General features: G+C 35.2%; 2 protein-coding genes and 1 pseudogene across 2 annotated transcripts; 2 read left to right on the forward strand and 1 right to left on the reverse strand.

Annotated features, from left to right (window-relative positions):
- Positions 1–837: 837 nt before the first annotated feature.
- LOC146896273 (protein MAINTENANCE OF MERISTEMS-like) lies at positions 838–1909 on the reverse strand. Its single transcript, XM_085733001.1, has 3 exons — positions 1706–1909; positions 1133–1603; positions 838–1032 (listed from the first exon to the last, which is right to left on the reverse strand). The coding sequence occupies exons 1-3, from the start codon at positions 1907–1909 to the stop codon at positions 838–840; spliced, it is 870 nt and encodes a 289-aa protein (XP_085589127.1).
- Positions 1910–5843: 3934 nt separating this feature from the next.
- Positions 5844–13872, forward strand: LOC146896274 (uncharacterized). Its single transcript, XM_085739371.1, has 14 exons — positions 5844–7103; positions 7368–7534; positions 7649–7934; positions 8026–8189; positions 8331–8354; positions 9253–9282; positions 9392–9415; positions 9643–9672; positions 11927–11950; positions 12067–12093; positions 12262–12291; positions 12930–12953; positions 13107–13136; positions 13458–13872. Exons 1-14 carry the CDS (start codon positions 6976–6978, stop codon positions 13610–13612), a joined length of 1143 nt encoding a protein of 380 aa, XP_085595497.1. The 5' UTR covers positions 5844–6975; the 3' UTR covers positions 13613–13872.
- A 2574-nt stretch (positions 13873–16446) lies between these two features.
- Positions 16447–17564, forward strand: LOC146896275 (uncharacterized; annotated as a pseudogene).
- Positions 17565–27432: the final 9868 nt, after the last annotated feature.

The raw sequence follows: 27432 nt of genomic DNA on the forward strand, positions 1-27432 counted from the left end.
TTTTTTCTTCTAGTGTTCGCTCATATCGACTATATGTGGTATTCGAGATGACCAATTCACTCATATTTTGACTAGCTAGTTAGTTGTAAGGTTGAGAGAGTGTTGAATTTGATGGTAGCCTCCATATGTCCCATACTCAAAATGTGATACCGACCAAACAATCTCATGCATTTCAACAAACATATGAAGAACAAACTCGAAACTAACTAAAAATAGCAACAAAAAAAAAAATAAAAAACATAAAAAGATAAGAAAAAACATACCAACACGGACCTTAGATCTCAAACCCAATAGTGATGGACTAACCAAAACATATGATTGCTTGGGTAACTTTCTAGGGGGACATAAACAAGTTGTTTTGGCAATTGAGGTTGCAACCATAGAAACATGAAATTTGATCTTCACCCTGCACATATTGCTCGCGCCCTGCAACCGTCCCAATTATACCCTTGCGCAAGTTAACTAAAGCAAGTGTAAATGTCTGCGTTAGTTAACATACGCTACGCAACTTAAGTGACGCAAGTGTAAAATACTGCGTGAGTTAACTCACGCAGCCATTAGCACATGCGTGAGTTAACTCACGCACATTCTGTGCATACAACCAGAAGAGGCAGAAACCTATATTTTCCCTATTTTTTCAATCCTTCTTTCATACATTCATTCAAGCATACATTCAATCAAGCATTAACTCATAATTATATTACGAAAAATAACATAATAAAAAAACGGAATAAAATAACGCATAATGTCATAAAAGCGTCAAAAAGCGCAAATGTAGTAGGATTACAACCAAATCCTTCAAAATGTCATAAAAAACCTAGAAAAGATCATAAAACCCTACTCCCGTGGACTCCTACTCCTCCTCCGCAAAGCCGGCACCTGCTTCAGCATACTCCACTCAGACTGTATGCCCTGCATCAAACGCATAACCTCCTTTGGATCATGAAACACAGCAGGATGTCCCATTGCACCGTCCACTCTAGCTCTGATGTTGCTGATGATCTGGTATGGGTCTGGAGGTTGTCTGGCCCACTACTGTTCAACAAGAACCTCCTCGTAAGGGGGGACAGGACGAGGAGGGGCAGCAGTAGTCAGGAATGGCTGCAGGGGGGTTCACAATAGGATGTGATACTCTAACGAACCATCTCATGTACCCATTAGTATGAGCCCACGGCTGGTTATCCGGAACCGGATGACCCCTCTGCTGATGGTTGAGGACATGTAGAGCAAACTCAATGAAGGCCTGGGCTACATCATCTGCCGCAAGAAGCTCAATGTCTGTAGGAGGCCTGTGAATAGTCTGGATATACCCGTACTGCCTAAGAACGCGCTCTGGCAAGTGACGGACCATCATGTCGCTGCCGGCCATGATCCATACGGAGTACCAGCATATGTCCTGAAAGGGCGTGATGTGTCGTAGTCTCTCGTACGACATCCAGGTGACATGAGAATGGTCCATCGAATCAATGGCAGCTCGGTAGTGTCCCGGATCAGAAAAGCCCCTGGGAGGTTTCCATTTACTCATAAGCGGGGAAATAGTAGGGTCGTAGACATCATCATCAATCCTCGAAATGATGTTCGAGAAATGTGCCAAAGTCCATCCCTGCAAACACAAAGAAACAAATATTTATATCACCGCAAGAATTATACAAACAACTAAACATTTACGATCCAATAAGTAAAAAAGAAGAAAAACAAATATTACCACAAGCAATGTCATGTAACCACCACAGAAGGCCACAGATGAGTTGGAGGTAAGAGATAGCTGCTCATATAGGAAAGCAAGTCTCATCCCACCCCATGACCAGCTGTCCAACTCGTTCATATCTTGCAGCGTAAGCAGCCAAAGCAGATTAATGTTTTTGGTGTTCTTGCTGGAAAAAATGGTCCATCCAAGCAAGAGCAACATAAACGCCTTAACACAGGCCAACCTAACTCTAGCTCGCTCGTGTTGCTCCTCTAGTGAGTCAATCTCAATCAGCTGATTACACCTATTCAAGAGCTCCTCGTAGCGCCTCTTCAGTGCACCAAAACTGACATGAGAACCACCCTGTTTTGTCAGCTCCTTAGCGACATCCTCCTCTGTAAATAGTAGGTCCGCCTGCATCATCTCTAGCCCCTCCTCACGGGTTAACTCTTTATCCGGAAGGAGTCTCCCAGTGATGGGGATGCCTAGGTGACACGCCACATCATCTAGTGTGATGGTCATCTCTCCAACAGGTAGATGGAAGCTGCTGGTCTCCTCATGCCATCTCTCTGTCATCGCACAAACGAACCCGTGAGATATGTTCTCGTACCCACTAGTCAGGCGGGGAGTCACACTGGACATATCCACTTCATCCCAAAACCACTCATTTTGTTCCCTCGGCATAGGCAATGCTAATTGCCAAGTTTTTAATGCTCAGCTTTTTCCCGTGCGAGATACCTTTCGCCCTATGTTTTCTTCGAAACTGAAATACAAAAACAAAAAACAATAAACAACACCGTTAAATAAATAATAAGTAAAACAAACATTAAATATATGCTAACATAAATGTTAATTCTAACATTAAATAAGTAAAATAATAATTATAATAAGTTGTATAAATAGTAAAAGAAGTAAAATAAGCATTAAATTATACTTACATCGGCATCGACCCATATCCTGCATGCCACATGTCCACCAAAGTGAGGTAAAAGCCTGAGGTCAGAAGGCCCCCCTGCATAGCTGTCCGGGCCGGCCTCGTGCACCACCCTCGGCACCCCCTGAAAACGAGCCCCAACATCATACTGCTCAGGCTGATCAATATCATCATGCTGCTGAGGCTCCTCAACAACAGGCGGCTCCTCAACAACAGGCTCCTCAATAACAAACTGATACTGGTGAGGCTGAGGCTCCTGAAAATGATACGCATGATCCTGCGGCTGCTGATACACCTCATAATGCTGTTGATACTGTGTCGGGTCCACCGTCTGGGACGATGATCCCCCCGCAGCATCAACTCTAGCAAGTCTCATTCCCCCACCTCTCCCTCGACCAGCCATATGAGGGCGTAATGCTTCTTTCTCCCTCCGTGCACTACCAGTAGGGGCAGACCTCCCTGCCCTAAATCTGTCACTCCTATCCTGAGGCGGCTCAGGCGGTCTCTGAGACGTATTCCTTTGAGGCATATATGCACAACATTTAACAAAACACAAATTCAATGATACATTTTCACACGCACATTGTGTCATTTCTAACAAGTCAACAACAACACTAAAATTCCAACAATGTCATTTCAATCCGTAAACTACCACATTGCAGTCAAACATATTATAATCAAAATTAACAAACCATATGCTAACTAATTTGATAATTCACAATCCAAAAAAACAAAATAATTACCATTGAGACATTTTACCAAACACATAGTGTGCAATTTTCAAACAACTAGGTAATCTAACAATTTGTAAACCCTAAACTACCACATTCCACTCTATACAACTTCTAAACAACAATTCCTAAGTTAATTCATCACCAACAATCATCAAAACTAACATGCAAACAAAATTTATAAAAACCTAAAAATGTTATATTTCTTCAAAAAAACTAAAATTTCGACAAGTTAAATGCAATTAAGTAGGGTAATCACCACTTACTTGATAATGTGGGAGAAATTGGCTTTGAATGGCGCAAGAATGATGAAAAATCGGATATGGGGGGGGGGGGGGGGAATTCGAAGGTGGGAAGTTGAAGAAATGAGGGAAATGTGTTCAGGGGCGAAGCTATGTGTTGGCAAGGGGTAGCTTTGGCTACCCCACCAAATATTTTTTTCTTTGACTAAGTTACTATATTTTGATATTAGCTACCCCAATAATATATATTTAGCTACCGCAAAAAAGTTTATTTGTCAAAAATCAGTAGAAATAGGAAAACTAAAATATATTCACTTGTTTAATAGATATATTTCGTATTATTTTGATACTTTTGATCTCTTAAACAAATATAAAAAGAGCTTAGTTAACAATAAAAATTGTCAAAAACAATCAAATTATATTGTATTTCACTTATTTAGATTTGGCCCCCTCATGGAAACATAGCTAGCTTCGCCGCTGAATGTGTTTCTGTTTTGCTGATATATGACTTAAGTAACGCGTGAGTTAACTCACGCAACGCTACTTAAGTCACGCATAAAATACAACTTGCGCAAGTTAAGATGCACAGCGTGACTTAACTTGCGCAGGGATAAAAATGGAAACGCTGCAGGGCGCGAGTGATTTGTGCTGGGTGAAGAGCAGAATTCTAGAAACATATGAGCGAGCAAAGCGAACTCTACGGTGCAATACTTGTTTTAAGTATTGCACCATGCACAACAATATATTTTTTAAATCACCACCACCATATAATAGTGCAACTCCACCGTATCTATCAAAGAACGGGTATGGACTCCCTTCTACCCTTTTAGTCATGTTCCCCGATTTGCCCTAACCTCAACCATTCATTTGTTCTATCGAACGATCAAGGATGCTTGAACCGCCAAGATCTATGCAAGACCATTTAGTCACTAAAGATGATCCAGGTCATCACAGAACATGTGAACTCGAAAGCATAACCAAATTATGCCATTTAGTTCCTCATCAAATGTTTGTTTCATATCTTCTCGATTAAACGAGTCACTTATTATAAGACGTATCGAGTAATGTAGAGATTGATTATCCCCGTCAAGCATGTACAATTTTGCATCTAAAACAATTATTCATGAGATCTGCTTCATTTGAGGCCGTTTGTGGACTTCTTTTACTTTTAATTTCCTACGTTCTCACCAGTAACCAAAATTGACTATGCCCATTACAATATTATTTAGTTATCTACTATCTTTTTACTTTCTTTTATTTGTTTTAACCTGCGAGTTCGTTCACTTTGGATTTGGAAGAGAACCCAACAACCATGTATTGTTTTAGGCAAAAAGAACAACCACGCATTGTCTTCTTATAATCATTGATCATTCTTCGATTTAAGTCTTCGGTCATGTTTTAATACAAGTCTTTGGGAAATATTAATTAATCAAAATAGAGTCATAGTTTTGGATGTTTGTTAACAGACTGTTATGCACCATGATGATGTGATCAGATCAGCATTGTATTACATTTGTGTTTAATTGGCCTTCCTTGGCGGCTCCTATGGTTATTAATATTATTGGCTTATTATTTTTAGTAAATTAACTTTTGGTCTTTTAAAAAATACAGTCTTTTGTACCAAATAAATATACAGTCTTTCTTTAATTCAAGTTGTCCGTCATACTTTAACGAAAATAGACTCCAATTCTTTAGTTTTTCGTCACAAAATGTCTATATATAGGCATCTCTTACTCACATCCCAATTACCCACCTTTAACACATTAGTCTGGAAAATTAGCATTGTCTGAAATGGAGGCTTCAAGTCACAATGATACTGATATGCATTCTTCTTCGGTTTAAGATTAATTTATTTTGTCTATCGTCATTTATTCCGTCATTTTTTTTATCAAGTAGTCTGGTGTTTTTTAAAGTGAATAAGTGAAGTGTAGGAGTTTGAACCCGATCCATGTATATTACTATACATTTGCATTATCAACTGAGCTATGCTCACATAAACTTTTATTAAGTCATTATACAAGAAAGAAATAATATACTTGTGTTTTTTTAGTTAAGTAGTTAGCGACAAGATATAATATACTTATGTTTTTTTAGTTAAGTAGCTTAGTATCTAGAGTTCACACATTTTAAATATGGAAAAGTGGCGTGTCTGAAGTTCGAACTCAGCCCATATATATATATATATATATATGTATGTATGTATGTAATAAAGAGATGAAAATATAGAGAGTGATGCGATAAAATAGATTATGTGATATGAATAGAAACATAGAGATAAAAAAAAAAAAAGAGATGTTGAATAAGCATAAAAGAATAAAGAGTGTTCAAATATAAGGGTTGGTACACAAATACCTATGATTTTGCTTTTTTAAATAGAAATAATTAAGGGACAAATTGTAAGTCACTTAAATATTTTTTTTTTATATATTTTTAGATTACCTTCTTTTTGAGCTTATTTTTTTACTTTTCTTCACTCTCCTTTTGCATTTCCTGCTACTATGTTGTTAAAAAAAAAAAATTCCAATTTCTTTTTCTCATTCCAACTTGCAAGCTACCTTCAACGATTTCTAATTTTTTTTTTTTTTGCTCCAACGAATAGACTCTTCTACTGGGTGTTACCAAATTGATTCTTTTAATTTTTTCCTCAATAAATTTTTAGCTGATTAGGGATATATTGATTAGGATTTGAGCTATTGGTATTTGAATGGAAAATTGAGAATTTTTATTAACATAAAATGGCAAGTGAGATAGAGAGAGAAAGAAGAACATTTTTAAAATAAAATAAAATAAAGACAACTAGGGAAGACCAAAATGAAAACTCAAAAGGTAGGAAATATAAAATAAATAAAATAACATTTAAAATGAATTACAATTTTGTCCCTTTGTCTTTTTCATGTCACATTGGGTCTATATATCCACAGAAAAAAAGTGCATCTTACTAAAATCAACCTTCATAAAAAAGAGTATATCTATTGTAACAAATAAAAACAGACCACTGAGAGAAGTATGAGAGAGAAAAGAGTTCTACTAAGCTCATAGTTATTTCAATTGGCGGCGCTATAAACATAAAAAACTTGTAAAATACAAAATTTTCACGTTTCATCAAGTTTTGATTGATTTTAACACTCTCAGACCTACATGGACTCTTGTGGACTCGAGAAAGATGTTACTATCTTGTATTCAACCATTTTGCACCAACCTAATCTTCATTCACCCTAAATTCAATTGTTTGTTCTCGGCTAACATCTTATTCATTTCTAGGTGTAGAAACAACTATATGTGTGTGTGCACACACCATTTTTTTGAAGGAAATATCTATACACTTTTGTTTTTGATAATATTTGAATTCAAATAAACGATCTTATCCATATCAATGCAGGTATGTTTATATCAAAAAGAAATCTGCCACCAGCCGATTACTTGTTTAAGATCGAATCATATTCCTTGTTAATGAACTACACGATGGAGAAGTATGAGTCCAATGTTTTTCAAGCCGGTGGATGCAAATGGTTAGTTTTATACCCTTGCATTTTTTGTTTGTTATTCATTTGTTTGTTATATCCCTGGTTTTCTAGTAAGAACCATATGTGTTTCTTTTCTTTACTAGGAGCGGGACATGGAGTTTAATCATATATATATAGTGCTATTCTTTTGATGATGGTGTAAAAAATATTACGCAATGCATATTAATTAAACTCTAAGATTATGCATGTTTTTGAGTCAAAAAAAAGATTGTATGTGTTAACATATTGTTGTTGTTGTCTATGCTCTAGGAAGCTGGTACTTTATCCTAGTGGTAATTTGAAAAGCAGTGGCAGTCATGTCTCCTTGTACCTGGCAATTGCAGATCCAGAGAAGATTTCTCATGGTCGGAAGGTTCATGTAAATTTTAAGTTGTTCGTGTATGATCAGAAAATTGACAAATATTTGACCATCCAAGGTACATACCATACTACTTATGAATCATGCATACATGAAAAGTATTTGTGATATATATGCCTAGTTGTTTTTTTCAAATTTTAAAGCATTACTCAATGACTCTTGATTATTGTAGATGGTGCCAAAGTACGAACATTTTGTGAAGAGAAAACTGAATGTGGTTTTGAGAAATTAATTTCAATAAAGGAACTCTTTGATCATAAATCTAATGGATACTGTGTTAAAGATTCATGTAAGTTTGGAGCCGAAGTCTTTGTGATTGGCCATTCTCCAAAATCGGAAACTCTTTCTGTGGTTAAGAATCCTACTATTACCACCTTCAAATGGAAACTTGAGAATTTCTCAACATTGAATAGCCTCTCTTACGGCTCTGAAACCCTCGCTGATGGTGAGAGAGATTGGTACGTATATAATCAATTACCTCTCGTCATACACACTTAATTAGTTGTTATATATCATCGTTTTAATAACTAAAATTTGTTATGTATGCAGGATTTTAAGGGTTTATCCTAGAGGAGGTGATGCTGCGACCAGAGATAAATATCTATCTTTATATCTGGAGCTAAAAAATTGTGGAGCAAACAGAACCGTGTATGCAACTTACACGTTAAAAATTGTAAACCAGCTGCGTCATAATATATATCATCAGAAAACAGGTACTAATGTTGTTTATCAGTGCCTTTATATTTTGGGGTCATTTTATTTTGAGACAATGATTTTTGGGCATAAGAATTATAATATGATTTATTTATTCATTCAAATATTTATGCTAAGTTGTATGACTTTTTCTACTGCAGAAAGCACCTGGTTTCATCCCTCAGGTAATCGTTTTCTGCAATTACTTCTATGCTATTTTGATTTTTAATCATACAATTTATTTTGTTCAAATAACACTTTGTAGTCTTTCTCTAACAACTGAGCAACACCTAGATTTTAATAAATTTATATAACATATATATAAAACATTGAAAATTAGTTTCAAATCCTAGTTGATTTTAATCGCAATTATTGCAATTAAAAGGTCTCCATCAATTATTGCAAGTAAAGGGACTTCTCGATTCAACAAGTATTAGGAAAAAGTGAAAATTTAGATTTTTTGCTGGTCGAAAGCAAAACATGTGCATTTAACTTTCAATTTACATTCTTTGTGGCTTAATCTCATTGTTTGTATGCGTTTTATCACTTAGTTTTTGCTCTTCTCTGGTTTATTGTACTTTGTTAGTGTGATGTGATTGTGTTTTTTTCCCTGGCAACGATGTTTTGTTCCCGTGAGTTTATCTATGTTGATAGTGACATTGCATTATATATGCATGGGTTGGGGGTTCGAACCTAAAACACCTAACTTATTCATCTTAACAGGTAATTTCTAGCCGTTAAACTACTTGACCAAAAAACGTTATATTACATTTTGTCTTCTTCCAAAAAAATAATTGTGCAACCATTGTTATTAAGCCAAGTTTTTGAGGGATAGTTGGTGTTATAAAACATGACAATATAAGTAGTCGTTTCTCTTCCTGACGATACTGAAAAAAGGTTAACATCTCCTTCTGGTTGTTGGTCAGACCTCATGATTCTGGTGAAGGTAGTTTGTGAGACGCTTGTAAACAAACATAGTCATTGCATTCTTGATTTTCCTTTTTATGAATTTTCGTCTAGGCCATTACAATATGATTTTATTATTTAAAAAATAATGCCAAGTTGTACTTTTTTTTCTTTCAGCTGTAACAGGCAATTTGGTTGAAGCATCAGGTAATGGGTTTCTATTAACACTTCTTTGTTATTTTGATTTTTAATCACACAGATTTTTTGTTCGAAATACAATGTTTATGCTAATTTATTATATTTTTCTCACATGCAGCAAACAAGTTGCATGGAGCCACAGGTAATGATATCTACGGCCACTTCTTTGTTATTATGATATTTAATCACACAACTTTTATATTCAAATTCAAATAACATTTTGTGGCATTTTTATCATCAACCGAATTAAACTTAAAATATTTTGAATATTTTTTTTACATAATTATTGTTGGGGATATAAGAATTATAATATGATTTTCGATTTATTTAATTTTTTTTTGTTAAAGTTGTATTTTTTTTTTCTTCCAGCTGCAACAACCAACTTCGTTGGAGCCACAGGTAAGAGTTTTCTATGACTATTTTGATCTTTAATCACACCACTTCTACATTTAATAAACAACATTTTGTAGCATTTTTTCAAGAAATAAGCAAAGCTTAAAAGATTTTGATCATTTTTAAAAACATATAAAACATTGGAAATTAGTTTAATATATAATAATAATAATAATAACAATAATAATAATAATAATAATAACAATAATAATAATAATAATAATAATAATAATAATAATAATAATAATAATAATAATTATAATAATAATAATTTGTAATAATAGTTTAATTTCCCAAAACTAAGGTAAATTTGTTTGAAGGTATTTTTTACCAAAAAAAACCCAATTTGACGTATCTTTTTTATATATTGTCATAGATAAATGTAAATTTGTAATTTATTGAAACAGATATTAATGTTTTTTTTGAAAAAGCCAAAAATATATATGATGTCGTAAATCCGCAAGTGCACTGTTTACCGAAATAGTAATAAAGAGTATCGTTCCGACAGAGAGTTGTGTATTTGATTCACTTTTAAAATAATGATTAGATGAAAGTTCAAAGGTTCAAAAGTTGGGATTTTTGTTTAATTGAAAATAATAATAATAAAAGCGCCTTGGGATTATTGGTTCATCTTGGTGACAAATCCTTCACAAACCAAACCATAAACCTAAATCTTACGTTGGATCTATTTTCTAAAGACAAGTTTCTCTTTGGCTTTTCATATCTCCTTTCGGTCTCAATGAATGTATTTCAATAGCAACCACGCCTATTCTCATGGTTGATTGCTATTGAAACCCTTTAAGAACGAAACTTTAAGGTCTCAAGGTTTACTAGACTATTCTCATGTTTCGTAATCCTTGTCTGATTTCATTTGTTCCAATATCAAACTTCATCTTTCGATCATTCACATGATATTAGAGATGATGAAATAACAACTATTAAACTTCACCTTTCGGTCCTTCGATTAATACTTGTTATTCCATTAGAAAAACGATGAAATTAGATTAGAAAATAGATTTACATAAAATTAGGGTTCTAGGCTTGGTTTGATAGGATTAGGTCATTAGACTCATCCAACAATCCCAAGACAAAGAAGTCTACTCACTCATGTTCATCGTAGACATAGAGAAGAAGAAGAAGAAGAACATGAAAGTAAATAACAAGAAAATAAATAAAAAAAGAACTTTTATTAATGGAAACAATTGTCACATATAATTCCCAAGAACAAAAGATGATTCGATATGTGTGGTGGCTGCTCTATTTATAGTCTAAAACTGACTTAAGCCCTAAGAAATAAATCACTAGAATGTTCCACAATGAAACCCATGAGCTTTTTGGTAAAAAACATAACAAATAACAGCCTAGAACCTTGGCCGGCCGTGCCACCACAGACACGGGCCGTGCCAAGCTCTCTGGAAAATGGCACTTCTTTGAACATTTGGAGGCACGACCACGCCATTTTTTTTTTGAACAACCACGCCATTGTTAGGCACGACCATGCCTGATATTTTTGCACAAGATCTTTATATTTTTGTCTCCAATCAGCTCCAAATCATGCTCTAGACCCTTTCATCCTTTAATCATCCTCCAAAACCCTTTCTTTTGCCCTAAGACTCAATCTTTCACCATATTTGTTTTGTTCATGAAATTAAATAACAAGCAATCGATGTAAAATAGTTCTAGAAAGTAAATAAAAACACATAAAATATAAATAAAATAAACTAAAATAAACATTTAAAAACACTAATTATTGACTTATCAATATAATAACAATCACAAATAGACACTTCAACACAAGAAATGCCAAAGAGCCTACCCAAGATCAAGGTTTAGATACACTGTGTAAAGCCTCAAAGGCAAAGAAACAAGCCGCAAAAAGAATGGACAGGCTAGAAAATTGAATTTAAGCAAGCTAAAGGAATCCGCCTCCACATTTGGTAGTCAAAATCGAAAGTAACATATTTTGACTTCAACCACCAAAAAGACTGAAATTTCACCCTTTCACATAACGCTTGACGCCTTTCTTCTTTCCTATAAAACACTCTAATGTTACGCTCTTTCCAAATTACCTAACCAACAGATAGCCAAATAATGTTCATTGACTCCGTATCTGCTTTCGAGAAACTCCGATAGGCAAATATTATGTTGTTTGTCAATGCTTCTTATTTTAAGGATTTTTTTTCTCTAAAACATTGATTTTGTGAATGTAAAAATTATAATTTTTTTTTTGGGCTAAGTTGTATATGTTTTTCATATGCAGCAAACAAGTTGATTGGAGATTCAGGTAATGATTTCTATAACCTCTTTTGTGGACATACTTACAAATTAGATAAAATGATCTTTCATTTATTTCCATTTTTATGCTAAGTTGTCTTTATTTTTTATTTTTTTTTTTACCAGCCGCAAGCACCGTGTTAGGAGTCTCAAGTAATGCTTTTTACCATCACAACTTTGTTATTTAAGCACACAACTTTTATGATAGAGTAAACATTTATAGTTGAATTTTGAGAATTTTTTGACACACAGACTCTTTGGTGACATAAGAATAATCTTTTATTATTACAAAAAGTTATGATAAGTTGTATATTTGTTCAGCTGCAGCAGGCAGGTGGATTGGAGCAAAAGGTAATGATTTTCTACAACCACTTTTTTGTTATTTTTATCTTTAATCACAATTTTTATGTTTCAAATAACACTTTCTACCATTTTCCCAACAACTTAGCAAAGAAAAACCATAATCGATCATCTTCTATGACTTCTTATACATCTAGAGCCTTTAGGAGGGTATCCTTTCTCACTATACAAAGATATAAGTTAATGGAATTAGAAATCACATGAGCAAGCCACCTTAGTGCAAGGCTTTTAAAGAGTTTCAATTAGAAACAAGTTTAGAAACATGTGTTTGCCTTGACTTTTTTTTAATGAATTTTGGTCAAGGTCGCCGTGGGTAGTGAAGAAATTATACAATCTCTCAATAGATCTAGAGAGACTTTAGGTGTGTCTCCATTCTCATAGTCCAAAAATAGTAGCTTCTCCATAAAAGATAGGAGGAGAAACTTTAGAAAGGCTTGATTCTAAACAAAATTTCAAATATAAACTATATTCTCATGATAACCTGTCTTAAATTTATTTTAATATTTTTGTTTAAAAAGGTGCTAATATTGTTTGTCAATGCATCTTATTTTGCGGTCATACGAATTATAATATGCATTTTTATTTATTAAAAGATTTATGCTAAGTTATCTAATTTTTTTCACCTTCAGCAAGCACGTGGTTAGGAGACTCAGGTAATGATTTTTACCACCATTTATTTGTTATTCTGATATTTAATAAATCAACTTTTATGTTCAAATAACACTTTGTAGAACATAAGGATTAATATAATATGATTTTGTTTATTTAAAAATTTATGCTGATAAACTATATATATTTATTTTCAGCTGCAGCAGCCAAGTTGAAGGGAGCACAAGGTAATTGTTTTCGACAACCACTTTTTTATTTTTATTTTTATTTTGATCTTTAATCATTCAAATTTTTATGTTCAAATAACACTTTCTAGTATATTTCCAACAACTTAGAAAATCTTAAAAGATATTGATCTATTTTGAGAAAATATAAAACATTGGAAATAAATTTTTATATATGAGTGACTTTTAATTGCAACTGCTTCAATGCCATATGATATGGTGCAATGTATGCTTCTTTCCAGTTATGACTTTGAGAATAGCTCTTTTAAAATGTCTCGATCATAAGTCATATGATTTATGCTGAGTTCTATATTCTTTTTTCAGCTGCAGTAAGCAACTGGTTTGGTTCTCATGCTATGGGATTTGCGGACTTCATATCTTTTAGCGAACTCAATAAAAAAGGAAATGGATATGTTAAAAATAATGCTATAATCATGGAGGTTGATATCCAAATATCCACGATTAAGATTTCCTCCTAGATTATTAATTAACTTATGATTGATTTAAAAATAAAATAAAGATCAATACCTTTGTGGCATTGGTAGGCAACGATTTGGTATATTTTAGTGTTGAAGTATATTATGTTTAGTTTGATAATGAAAATTTAAGGTGGGTGAATGATGTTCCATTCTTAAGAGAACTAGTTGTTGATTGTTTTCTTGTATTTCATTCTGATGTATTTCAAATAAGGTTTCATTTTGATGTATTTCAAATAAGGTTGGTTGTGCACATTTATCTAGAGTTTTATTTATTATTTAGATTTATTATATTTAAATTTAAATAAGTTTTGTCTGTTCAAAAATAGACAAACGCTATTTTTTTTTGAGGGGAAATAGACAAACAATATTTTTTTTATAAGTTTAATGAGCACACTAATAAGTTTTTATAAAACTAGAGATTGAACATAAGTTTTAACTCAACTATAAAAAATGTCGTAATTGTTGGGTCGGATAACATGATTAGGATTCGAACTCCGACACTTTTATTTGTACGTGCGTGTGAGCTTATAATGACTTTATAATTTCGTCTATAAAAAAAAAAGAGATTAAGCATAAGTTGTGTCAAAGAAAAAGAGATTAAGCATAAGTTGTGTCAAAGTATATATAGTGAAAATAAATAATTAAATTGATGTGCCACAAAAATAAACGCAATTACACTAGTCTGTAGAGAGGAGGAAATCTTTGAAGTGATTATATACTCAAAAGGGAACAAAAGTTTGGGTCAAGATTATCGATTTTAGATTCTTTAAAGCTTTTTGGGGTGGTGATCTAAGAGTGATGTTTCACCAATTTCATCATAATGATTATCTTCCAAGATGCTTCTCCTCTTACTTTGTCACTCTAATTCCAAAAACTCTTGATAATCGCTACGGGACTATACCGACAAATTTTCCTTCTTGGAAGCATTTACAAACTAGTTGCTTAATTTCTAGCAAGTTGATTACCTTAGGTGATATGGATTCTTTAATAGGATCCGACATAGGATTCATCAGCTCCCGCTTTCCCACGAAGATTTGTTGGAGAGTCTACGTAGCATTTATAAACTCTGCTACCTGAAAATTTCTTTCTTTATTAAAGGAGATAGGTGTGGCTCTATGTTAAGAGGATTCTAGTGGAAATTTTCAGGTAGCATTTATTAATTTTTATTGCCCTAATGGTGTTTAGAGGTTTTAATGAAGTTTTAAAACTAGAAGAAAGAAAAATGGAGGAGGAAGCATCATCACTTGGGCATAGTAGAATACTATTACTCTCCCTTATGTGTCCTTCCCCTCTCTTCTCTACTTGCAAAATTTTAAAATTTGAATCTATCAATCTCACAGCTCTCTCCTTCTTCTCTTTTCTCTTCCTTCTACAAGAAATTTTAAAATTCATTTTTCTTCTTATCCCACTTAAATCGATCACCATTCATAAAAAATGGAGTAGGAAACATAATCACTTCGACACAAACATATTTTCAAGATTAAGTCTTTATGTTCTCTCTTTTTACACACACAATAGTTGTTTTTGTGAAATGATTTTACAATTAGCATAAGGCTTTATGTTATCTCTTATTTATGTTAGATTTTTCTTTTTACTTTCAAATTTATCTTCTTTCCACTTGCAGGTTTCCTATTTTCCAGTTTATTTAAAGATTTCTTTTGCTGATCTTTCTAGTTTGCATATTTTTCTGACATTTCTTTGGCTATTTTGTATTTTATTGGAGGCTTGATTCAGGACAGGCTCTATTGTAGCGAAACTCAGTCTTTCATGACAACATTAATAGGGGTCTGTGTTTAAACATGTTGGAGTGGTTAATGTGGTAGTGACACTAAAAAAATGTGTTGAATTAATGAGTTTCACTAATACTTGCTGACCCCATTTAAATTTACAATAGTTTTAGATAGATTTGTCAATGGATGCACTTCCAAGACTCTATTACAGAAGACAATGAATCACGGTGTGGTAAACAAATTTAATCATTTATGGTGTATTGTGTTGTGTCTATGTTATATTTAAATTTTGTTTGTCTTTTTATGGCTTCTAAGCTCTATTTGTACTTGAAAGCCCAACTCTCTAACCAAAGATTCGTCTCCCATCTCTAACCAAAACCTCTGCCGGCCACCCCCCTCCACCGTCTCCCCCTAATTCAAACTCTGCTTTCAAGATTTAGATCCTCTAACCCCATGGCACCTCGTGTCTGATCAAAGCTCTGTTGCTGCTCCGACCGTCACCCCTGTTCCACCATCATACATAGCTGCTTTCTATGACAGGGGTCATTCTTGGGTTGTGATTTGGATAGTGCTTGCTTGTGGGGTCAATCTACGGCACGGAATTGATTTCCTTCATGGTATCACGAGTCTAATTTCCAGTAATCTATCTCTTTCTTCCTTACAGCCGCCGCCACTTTCTTCAAGCGTCTTCCTTAGCCAAACCAACTAGCAGCTTTCTCTCATGTCGCGCCTCTCTCTTGCGCCACCCATTGCTGCCACACCATGTCTTCCTCTCCTGCCATGTCATCGTCCGCCGTCGTGTCCTCCACCACTGCCGTGACCTCCAATTCGGCGAAACCTGATTTTCATCCGGCCCTTGCCGTGACCAATATAAAAAATAGCCTTCCCTTTGTGTTCTAAATGGAGAAGGATCACTATGCCATGTGGGCTGAATTGTTTGAGATTCATGCTCGTGCCCACAAGGTTGTCGATCACATTATTCCTCAACCTGGAAAAGAGAAGCCTGCTTCCACTGATGCTAGTTTTGAAATGTGGACAATTCTCGATTCAACAGTTCTTCAATGGATTTATTCCACCATCTATTTTGATCTCCTTACCACCATTATGGAAAAAGGATCCACTGCCATGGCTGCCTGGAAACGTTTGGCTGACATCTTTGAGGGTAATCAAAAATCACGTGCAGTTGCTCTTGAGCAAGATTTCTCATCCACTCGCATGGAGGATTTTCCAAATGTTTCTGCCTATTGTCAGCGTCTCAAGCAACTTTCTAATCAATTAAAAAACATTGGAGCACCTGTCAGCAGTCACCGTCTGGTCCTTCAACTGGTGTCTGGTCTTTCTGAGCCGTACCGCGGGGTTGCTACCTTAATCCGCCAAAGCAATCCACTGCCATCATTCTTTCCGGCGTGATCCATGCTTACCTTGGAGGAATCCGGCCTGGCAAAAATGCACAACACTAGTTCTCATATTGCCTTGCACACTGCAGCTCCAAGGAACTCTGATGACTCCTCTCAGCAGCGCTCAAATCGTCGTCAGAACAACCGCTCTGGATCTGGACGCAACCGCAACAATCAGAATCGCCCCGGAGGGCGTGGACAGCGTGGTGGTTCATGCTCCGATGGCCCCTTTGGACCAGCGGCAGCAGCTTCTTCTTGGCCTTCTCAGCCCTGGCAGCAGCAGTATCCACCCTGGTTTCCTTGGGATTGGACCCCACCTTCTTGGGGTGTGCCTCCTTGCCCTTATCCTACATCTCAATGGACTCGTCCCACCGGTCCTTCAAGGCAGCCGGACATTCTAGGTCAGCGCCCTCAGGCTCACACTGCTACGGTTTCACCAGCACCCACTGACATTGCAGCTGCTATGCATACCATGTCTCTCACTCCTCCGGATAGCACATGGTACATGGACACTGGAGCTTCGTCCCATACAGCCGCATCGCAAGGTAATCTCTCGTCTTATTCTAAGTGGAGTCATTTAAATCAGAAACTGATTGTTGGTAGTGGACAAGGTATCCAAATTCAAGGGTCTAGTCACACAACTTTACCTACATCTCACAAACAGAAACCCTTAAACCTTAACAATATTTTACACACACCACAAATTATTAAAAAATTGATTTCTGTGCGACAACTCACAACTGATAATAATGTTTTTGTGTCATTTGACCCATTTGGTTTCTCGATATTTGACTTTCAGACGGGGATTTCTCTCATGATATGTAATAGTCTTGGAGATCTCTATTCTGTCACCTCTCCCTCTCACTTTGCTAGTCTTGCTTCCAGTCTCTGGCACAGACGCCTTGGTCATCCTAGTTCTTCTATTTTGCAGTCTCTTCATAAAAATAAGTTCATTAGTAGTGAACAATTGAGTACTAAGACTATTTGTAATTCTTGTGTGTTTGGCAAACATGTTAAGTTGCCTTTTAATTCATCCAAAAATGTTACTTTAATGCCATTTGATATTTTACACAGTGATTTATGGACATCACCAATTTTAAGTTCTTTTGGTCATCGGTATTATGTTTTATTCTTGGATGATTATTCTGATTTTTTGTGGACATTTCCTATAAGCAACAAGTCTCAAGTTTTTGAAATGTTCATTTCACTTTCCAATCAAATTCGCACACAATTTTCTCAAACTGTCAAATGTTTTCAATGTGATAATGGGCGTGAATATAATAATTCACTATTTCATAAATATTGTGTTGATAATGGTCTTATTTTTCGTTTCTCTTGCCCTCACACATCATCTCAAAATGGCAAGGTGGAACGTACGATACGCACTATTAACAACATGATTCACACTCTTCTCGCTCATTCATCCGTTCCTCCCTCATTTTGGCATCATGCACTTCAAATGGCCACATATGTTCTTAATATCCTTCCTCAAAAGAATCTAGCCAATTACTCTCCAACTCAACTCTTGTATCACCGTGACCCCTCCTACACACATCTTCGTGTCTTTGGTTGTCTTTGTTATCCTTTGTTTCCATCAACTACCATTAACAAACTACAACCACGCTCGACCCCGTGTGTCTTCTTAGGGTATCCCATTAACCACAGAGGTTATAAATGTTTTGATTTGTCGCACAGAAAGATCATTATTTCCTGCCATGTAATTTTTGATGAGACCCAATTCCCCCTTTCCCAACTATCTTCACCACCTCTCCCTGACTATAAATGTTTCACTGATGACTTACACCCACATATTGTCCACCAGTGGAATAATCCTACCTTACAACCTCTTCCTGGTAACCCTCCTAGTCCGCCACCTGACCATCTGTCTCCCTCTATGGCCGGACCTCCTAATACTTCTCCTACCATGACATCTTCTTCCACCTCTACAGATTCACCTAATACCTCTCCATCACCTACACCACCGGCCCCGCCCGCACCTCCTACTAGGACCATGGCCACCCGTAGCATGCGAGGTATCCACAAACCCAGAAAAGTCTTTAACCTTTTTGTCACCGTTGATGATCCGACGATCTCACCATTTCCCAAAAACCCTAAACTAGCCTTATCTGACCCTAATTGGAAATCCGCAATGTATTCTGAATTTAATGCTCTTATTAGAAATAATACGTGGGATTTGGTTCCACGACCTTGTGATGTTAACATTATTCGTTTATGTGGATTTTTCGTCATAAAAAGAAATCTAATGGTGTTTTTGAGCGTTACAAGGCTCGTCTTGTAGGTGATGGTGTAACACCCCGTTTTCCCAACATAAAAATTTCTTAATAAAAATCAGAGTTTAACAACTTAAACGGAATGCTACACTTCTTAAAAATCATAAATGGAATAAATAATAATTTATCCTTTAAAATCCAACAATGTAATATCTAAAACTTCGCAGCGGAAATTATTTCAACATCTTAAATAATCTGTGGCACAAGGGCCTCAACATAAAATCTCAAAGCAACTTAGTTCGATAATAATTCATGAAAACTTCTTAAATAATACGTAAGGAACAAAAAGCAATAACAAATCCCCATCACATTACGTATCAGAGCACCTAAGACACACTTGTGAGGAGTCCACTCACGACCGCAACTAATCTTGGTTACCTGCAAGTTACCCATACGAAGAGCAACATTTTCAAGTAGAAGGGGTGAGATTTCTCAACAATAATATTAAGCTCATAAATCATAAATTACATTTAACAATATAAACATCTTACAATTTAACAATTATAATCAAATACATAGACATCATCATTTCATCTTAGCAATATATCATCATATAGCAGTCACAATCATCGTCACATATCATCATACTAAAAGGCATCACAAAGTAATTCGTTAAAACATCACAACTTAACAACTTGACTTGACAATGCATCTAGACTCGACTATGCAACTCTTAACGTCTTAAAACATCTTTGATCATCATGAAAATGCAAATGCATGTGGTACCAATCTAAGGCATAAGCCCTCATCGTCGTTGAGCAAAAGCTCCTAGGGCATAAGCCCTCGTCGTCGTTGAGCAAAAGCTCCAGGGCATAAGCCCCCCATCTTTAAATGAGTATGCATGGACTCAACATCTTACGTCTTAGAAACTTCATGAACATCTTATAACTCTTTGACTTAGACTGACATTTACATCTTAATAAAGATCAACAACAACATATGCAGCACTTATAAATTCATTTCATATCAGCATCACAACATAACAGTATCAAATGATAATAATAGTATCTTAAGCATCACATCAACATAAACATCATAATAACACATAATGCATATACGATTATATATATCATCAGTAACAACATTAAATCATCTTATAACAACTTCACAGATCATCATTAATATTATATTCAAACATCAACAATTCATTATATAACATCTTATTCAAGTATCAACAATTCATCATGCATCTTTGTAAGAACATAAATAATCATGCACAACATATTTTCATGTCAAACCAAGGCTACTGGAAAGATAGCACAATTATCAACAACTTTCATGTTTACAACAAAGATCAATTCAAAACAGAAATATATGAACAAAACGCAAAAACATGAAACAGAGAATGCTGTCACTGTGCAATTTCGCTAAGACCTCCTTGTAGTATTTTCATCATAACTCAAAGACCAAACATCATTTTCACGTCAAACCAAAGCCACTGGAAAGCTAACAAAATTATCTAAAACTTTCATGTTTACGCCTAAGACCAATTCTATACCAATCAATACCAGTTTTCATTTTAAATTCAGAAAAGTTGTGCTGAAAGTCTATAAAAATTCACTGTGACCTACGTGCCGTAATTTGATCATAACTCAAGTTCTATAAATCCTTTTGAAGTCAAACCAACGACATTAGAAAGCTAACATCCATACCTACAATTTTCGTGTTTACACCTAAAGCCAATTCAAAACTGAAATGTGTGAAAAAGATGCAAAAACATGAAATAGAGAATGCTGTCAGAGATAACTCTCAGGAAAACTCCATTTTTCATCCCAAAATCCCAATTTTGAATCCCCTAAGCCCAAATTTGGTCCCAAGGTTTGTTTAAACGTTTCTAAACATGAAAAGACACCCAAATCCATATAAAACTTGAACTAAAACACCCTTTCAACAAAAATCACCATTTGACCCATTTTTCATGAAAATCCTCAAGAACAACATAAATTCACTTCAAGCTCTATGATTATGATTACCCATGGATTATCTAAGGTCTGTACATAATTTCTACATCAATCAAACAACTTCTCATCATCTAATCATCAATTCTCTCTCAGAACCCTAATTCGCAAATTCTCACAAACTAATCCTAGAACATGTTAATTGCAAATTCAGAATTACAGACTTAATATTACCGAATGATAGTCTCACCCTTACCTTAGAATTATCGATTGGCAGCCCTTCTCTTGGTTCTTCTATCCTCTTGTTCTCTTCTCTCTAAACCTTGTTTTCTCCAAATCCTTGTTTTTTTTTTTTTGCATATGTTAGTCTTTCAACCTAATATCTCCTCTATTTATAATACTAACTTCTCTTCTTAAATCTAATTAGGCCCAATAACTCCCTTCTTTCTATTTCAGCCCCCAAATCTACTTATTCTAATAATTATATTTCTCCACTAAATATATTCTTCCACTAAATATATTCTCCCACTAAATATATACAATAGGGGCTACTAATAAATATATTTCTGCACCAGATAACATATATATTTCCACACAAAATAACAAATATATTTCTACACCAAATAACATGTATATTTCCACACAAAATAACAAATATATTTCTACACCAAATAACATATATATTATACTAGTAAATATCAGCGTATAACATAACAAAATATCACTCATCAAAATAAGTCGACTAAATTATAAAAAGACATCTAATCTCAATAAAATAATAAATAATAAAAGTAGGTCGTTACATATGGCAGGTCACAGATTGCAGGTGTAGATTGTGATGAGACATTCAATCATGTAGTAAAACCGGTGACGATTCGCACCGTTCTCACCATTGCACTGTCCAAATCCTAGCCTATTCATCAACTAGATGTTCATAATGCATTTCTACATGGTGACCTTCATGAGACAGTCTACATGCATCAGCCACTAGGTTTTTGTGATCCTCATCGCCCAGATTATGTGTGCCGATTGGGAAAATCTCTTTATGGTCTTAAGCAAGTGCCTCGTGCCTGGTACCAGCGCTTTGTTGACTTTGTCTCCACCATTGGATTTCAGCATAGCACTTCAGATCACTCACTCTTCATCTACCGGCGTGGCTCTGATATGGCTTACATCTTGCTTTATGTTGATGACATCATCCTCATCACCTCCTCCCATGATCTTCGAAAATCCATCATGGCACTCCTTGCATCTGAGTTTGCCATCAAGGATTTGGGTCCACTGAGTTACTTCTTGGGCATTTCCGTGACTAGACATGATGGTGGACTCTTCCTCAGCCAGAGTACTTATGCTAGTGATATTATTGCTCGAGCAGGCATGGCCTCGTGCAAACCTTCTGCTACTCTAGTTGACACCAAACAAAAGCTCAGTACCACCGCCGACTTCATATGACGATCCTACTCTATATCGAAGTCTTGCAGGGGCCTTGCAATATCTTACTTTCACCCGACCTGACATCTCTTATGCTGTCCAACAGGTGTGTCTTCACATGCATGCCCCTTGCACCGACCACATGCTTGCCCTCAAACGCATTCTGCGTTATGTTCAGGGCACCCTACACTATGGTTTGCATCATTATCCACCCCCTATTGAGAAACTTATCTCCTACACTGATGCTGATTGGAGTGGATGTCCTTACATCCGTCGTTCGACCTCTGGTTATTGTGTGTTTCTTGGTGACAACCTCATTTCTTGGTCTTCCAAACGACAACCCACACTTTCTCGCTCCAGTGCAGAGGCTGAGTACAGGGGTGTTGCTAATGTGGTTTCTGAATCGTGTTGGCTTAGCAATCTTCTCTTATAGCTTCACTACCCACTTTCCCAAGCTACTTTGGTGTACTGTGATAATGTTAGTGCCATCTACCTTTCTGGTAATCCAGTGCAGCATCAACGTATTAAACATATTGAGATGGACACTCACTTTGTTCGGGAAAAGGTCGCGCGTGGCCAGGCACGCGTCCTTCATGTTCCTTCTCATCATCAGATTGCTGACATCTTCACCAAAGGCCTACCTCGAGTTCTTTTTGATGATTTTCGGACCAGTCTAAGCGTCCGTGAACCTCCCGCTTTGACTGCGGGGGTGTGATAGAATGTTTGACTTTATGTAATTATGTTAGTAATTATTACTTGACTTTATGTAATTATGTTAGTCATTATGTTAGTTATTATTATGTAATTACTCTCCATTATTTTGTAATTACTTTCCTAGGTTTGACTCAACCTATTGTAACTATATGTACTCTTGATCATTATCAATGAAAGGCACAAAATTGATTTCCTTCAATTTAAACCATATATATATGTATGTATGTATGTATGTATGTATGTATGTATGTATGTATGTATGTATGTATGTATGTATGTATGTATACACATGGTTTAAGTTTACGTACGTCTCAAAATTCATATTTTAGAAATACATAAACTCAATTTTTAGCAGACTTCATAAACCCAATTTACATACAAACATCAATTATGCAAACTGTGTTTGCGTAGACTACATAAACTCAGTTTGTGAGCATTACTTGACTTTGAAAACAATTGAATATTTATTTCATTTTAAGGGTATTTTGATATTTTTCCATGGTTTTTCAGGGGGTGACTAGAAATTGTCATGTTTATATATAGAGGAAAGATTTTTTTTCTTTAAATAAAACTTCTAATCAGAGACAAATGAATATAAATTTTTTGTAAGAAAATATATGGAATCAATTGAGTCAACTATGAAAAATGATATTTGAACAACCATTTTGTAAGAGCATTCACAATGGTCGTAAATTAACAAGGATCTTTAAATAGATCCCACTTGTACATGTTATTTATTTATAATTTTTAAATAAAAGTACATATTAAGGACTCAATGACTCCATTGGTACTAAACTAAAGAGTTATTAAAACCCGAAATTGAGTAAGCATCGATTCAAATTAAAGAGACATGAAATTGATAAAGGAAGCGATTGACATGTAAACGAAATTAGCATTAAAATCCGAAACTTAATAATTCATAAACGAAGCACCCTTACACCAATGGATCAATTTAGGGTTTAGGCCTGCATCACAATAATTTTGCACAAAAACAAAATATGAAAAATGGTTGAATATAAGATGATGTTTTGGATGTTTGCAGCCTTATTTATATGTCTAAACATTAACCTAAGAGTATTACTTTTCCCACCCTATAAGATTCTCGCGCGCCCTGTGTTTTTTCCAGAAATGCCCTTGAGGTTTCCAGATTTCATAATCCGGAATGGTGTTTTCCTTTGTTATAGGGTGAAAAATGGAGTTACGGATTTTTCCGGATTTTGTAATCCGAAAACTTCAAAAATAAGGCGCGTTACATGATGTTTCCGGATTACATAATCCGGAAACCCCCTAAACACCTTTTTTTTTCATGGTGCTAATGCAATTCGGATTACGTAATCCGGAATGCACTAATGCAATCCAGATTACGTAATCCGCAATGCACTAATGCAATCCGGATTACGTAATCCAGAATGCACCAGCACCAATTTTGAACATGTTTGTAACATGGATAGCAATAATGAAGTTGTTATTATTGTTGATTTTTCACTTGGAAGGTGGTACTTCTGGTATTGGAGCTGAATAAGCTAGAGTGTTAGCAAAGAAAGGAGTAAGAATTGTCATTGGTGCAAGGGACTTGAAGAAGGCAATGAAAGTGAGAAACAATATACAAAAATAGAGAAATGTTCATATTACTTGGGTACATTTCTAATTCTTAATTCTTAATACATATTTGGTATCATAGTGGTTACATTACATAATGAAAGTGTTCATATTTTATTGAATTTTAGGACATTTTTGTCTAACAGAAATGTTATTGGACAAAAAGTCCCTTCTTACTGGACTCCCGCCCTCAAAATCTAAAATTCCATCATTTAGACCATTTTTTTTCATGGTGCTAATGCAATCCGGATTACGAAATCCGGAATGCAAAGGGGCATTTTTGAAAATTTTATAGGGCGCGCGAGAAGTCAACAGGGTGAGAAAAGTAATACCCTTAACCTAATTCATAAAACTGAGCCTGGGCAAGAGTTGGGAAGTTTTACCCTATACCCCTACACATATACTTTCACCCCTACAAATCTTTAAAAATTCCATTTTTACCCTTATCATTTAACCTTTCACCCCTTGCATAAAACATTTTTCAATTTCGAATGAGTTCACCCCACATAACATCCCGAGTTTTTGGAAATCAGGCTATTTTAAACATTTCTGACTTGTATTTTTTTTCCTTCGGAAATCAAGCAAATTTTTGGAACAGTCATGTTTGCATTACCGAAATCTATACCGGAAGCAACTACAAAACCTTTCCTGATAGCAGCCTGAATCAGAAAAATAACAGGTTTCTGACTTGATTAAAAAAACAATAACAACCTAACTAGATTAAAGGACAGAGAAATATTAAAAAACAATAGAAAATTTTAACATCATGAATCGGCAAAAGTTTCTATTGCTGCCTTTATTTAATTAAAAACACGTAATAATAACTTGAATCGACTCCCGTTTCAATTGCGGTGGTAAACGATTCTGTGAAACCAATATTGGAAAACGATTTCTGAAATTCTTAGTAATTATGGCAAACCCAAAAACCTCAATCAATGATTTAGAGAACATATAAAACCATCATAAACCTGCAATTCACAACAATTACGGTAACAGTCCGGTTGCAAGAGTCGATTTCGAGAGACAACGATTCCAGTAACAATCTGACTGCAAGAGTCGATTCTGGCAAAAGAAAAAGATAAATCGTAAGGCAAACAAGGGTGCAGAGCATTTTCCAGAAAAGTGGGGTGAACAGGTGAAAAAGTGATTTTGTTTTATGAAAATTGTTGTTGACACATTGCATAAGGCTGTGGCACACATGTAAAAGACGAAAATGCCCCCTCGGCAGTTAACTACCCAAATTTTGAGCCGGCTGCAGTTAACTACCGAAGTTTCTTCGGCAGTTAACTGCCGACGGAAAAATGAAAAAAAAAAAAAACACCTCGGCACTTAAGTACCGAGGATTACAGTTTTTGCATGCTTTACAACAGTGCAACTTACTAGCTTACTCTTTCTAGCTTACTAGCTTACCATGTGTGCATACTCTTTTTTTTTAAGGATCTAGCTACAATTTCTAGTAATGCCAAAACTTTATTTATCGCTAACTTTAGTCAAATATTTTGTTATGCCTAAATAACTAATAAATTTTTGCCTATATTTATCCTTCACAATTTCTAGTAATATTTTCTACTAATGCCAAAACTTTAGTCAAATAACATAAACAACTAATAAATTTTTGCCTATATTTATCGCTAATTTTTTAAAAAAATGGAGAATTATTTTGGATTCAATATAATTTTCATTTCAATACAATTATTAAATCTCTTATTTCAGTTTCCATAAAAAAATTGTAGCAATTTTTTCCCCATTAATTAATTAATTAATGCATCAAATATAAACAAATAGAATTGAAACAAAAATATATTAAAATTGTAGCTAGAAACTTCGGTATGCACACATGGTAAGGGGAAAGCACTTGGGTGACATAATGTCACCGTGACATTAAATCTGGGCCACACAACACACATTGCCACACAACATCTGGGCCACACAACACATACAACACATCTGGGCCACACAACACAACACCTTTGTGTGGTCCAGATTTAATGTCACGGTGACATTATGTCACCCAAGTATTTTCCCATGGTAAGGTAGTAAGCTAGAAAGAGTAAGCTAGAAAGTTGCACTGTTGTAAAGCATGCAAAAATGCAAAAACTGTAAATCCTCGGTACTTAAGTGCCGAGGTTTTTGTTTTTTTTCATTTTTCTGTCGGCAGTTAACTGCCGAAGAAACTTCGGTAGTTAACTGCAGCCGGCTCAAAATTTCGGTAGTTAACTGCCGAGGGGGCATTTTTGTCTTTTACATGTGTGCCACAGCCTTATGCAATGTGTCAATAGCAATTTTCTTGTTTTATTTTATATAGAGGATAAATTGGGTAGTTTGAGTTAAATGTTGGGGTGAAGGTATAAATGTAGGGGTGTAGGGTAAAACTTCCCAAGAGTTGGGTTTAAAAATATCAATTTGACCCATTAGTAGAGAGATTAAATGGCCCAAAAATCTACATTCAACTTTTTGTGCTTTAAAGATTCAACTTTTTGACCGACTGAACATTGTCTTTTTTAAATCGCCACCATATGATATTGCAATTCCAACATATCTATCGTATAACACGTGAATCAGAAATCGTAACCAAGTTATGTCATCCGGTTCCATTAGAACAACAACATTGCTATTTTGTGTGAGGTGTTTTTTTTTTTTTTTGCGTCAAACTAACGAATGCTGACGTGCATCAACTTAAGTGGATATAATTTCTGGTTTTGGTGGAATAAAGCCATGGTGGTTGTATATAAGTTGGTCAACATAATAGGTCACGTCCAT

The sequence above is a fragment of the Medicago sativa genome, chromosome 8, assembly GCF_051527215.1.
Source record: "Medicago sativa cultivar Bolivia chromosome 8, Bolivia_mono, whole genome shotgun sequence".
NCBI classification, from domain to species: domain Eukaryota; kingdom Viridiplantae; phylum Streptophyta; class Magnoliopsida; order Fabales; family Fabaceae; genus Medicago; species Medicago sativa.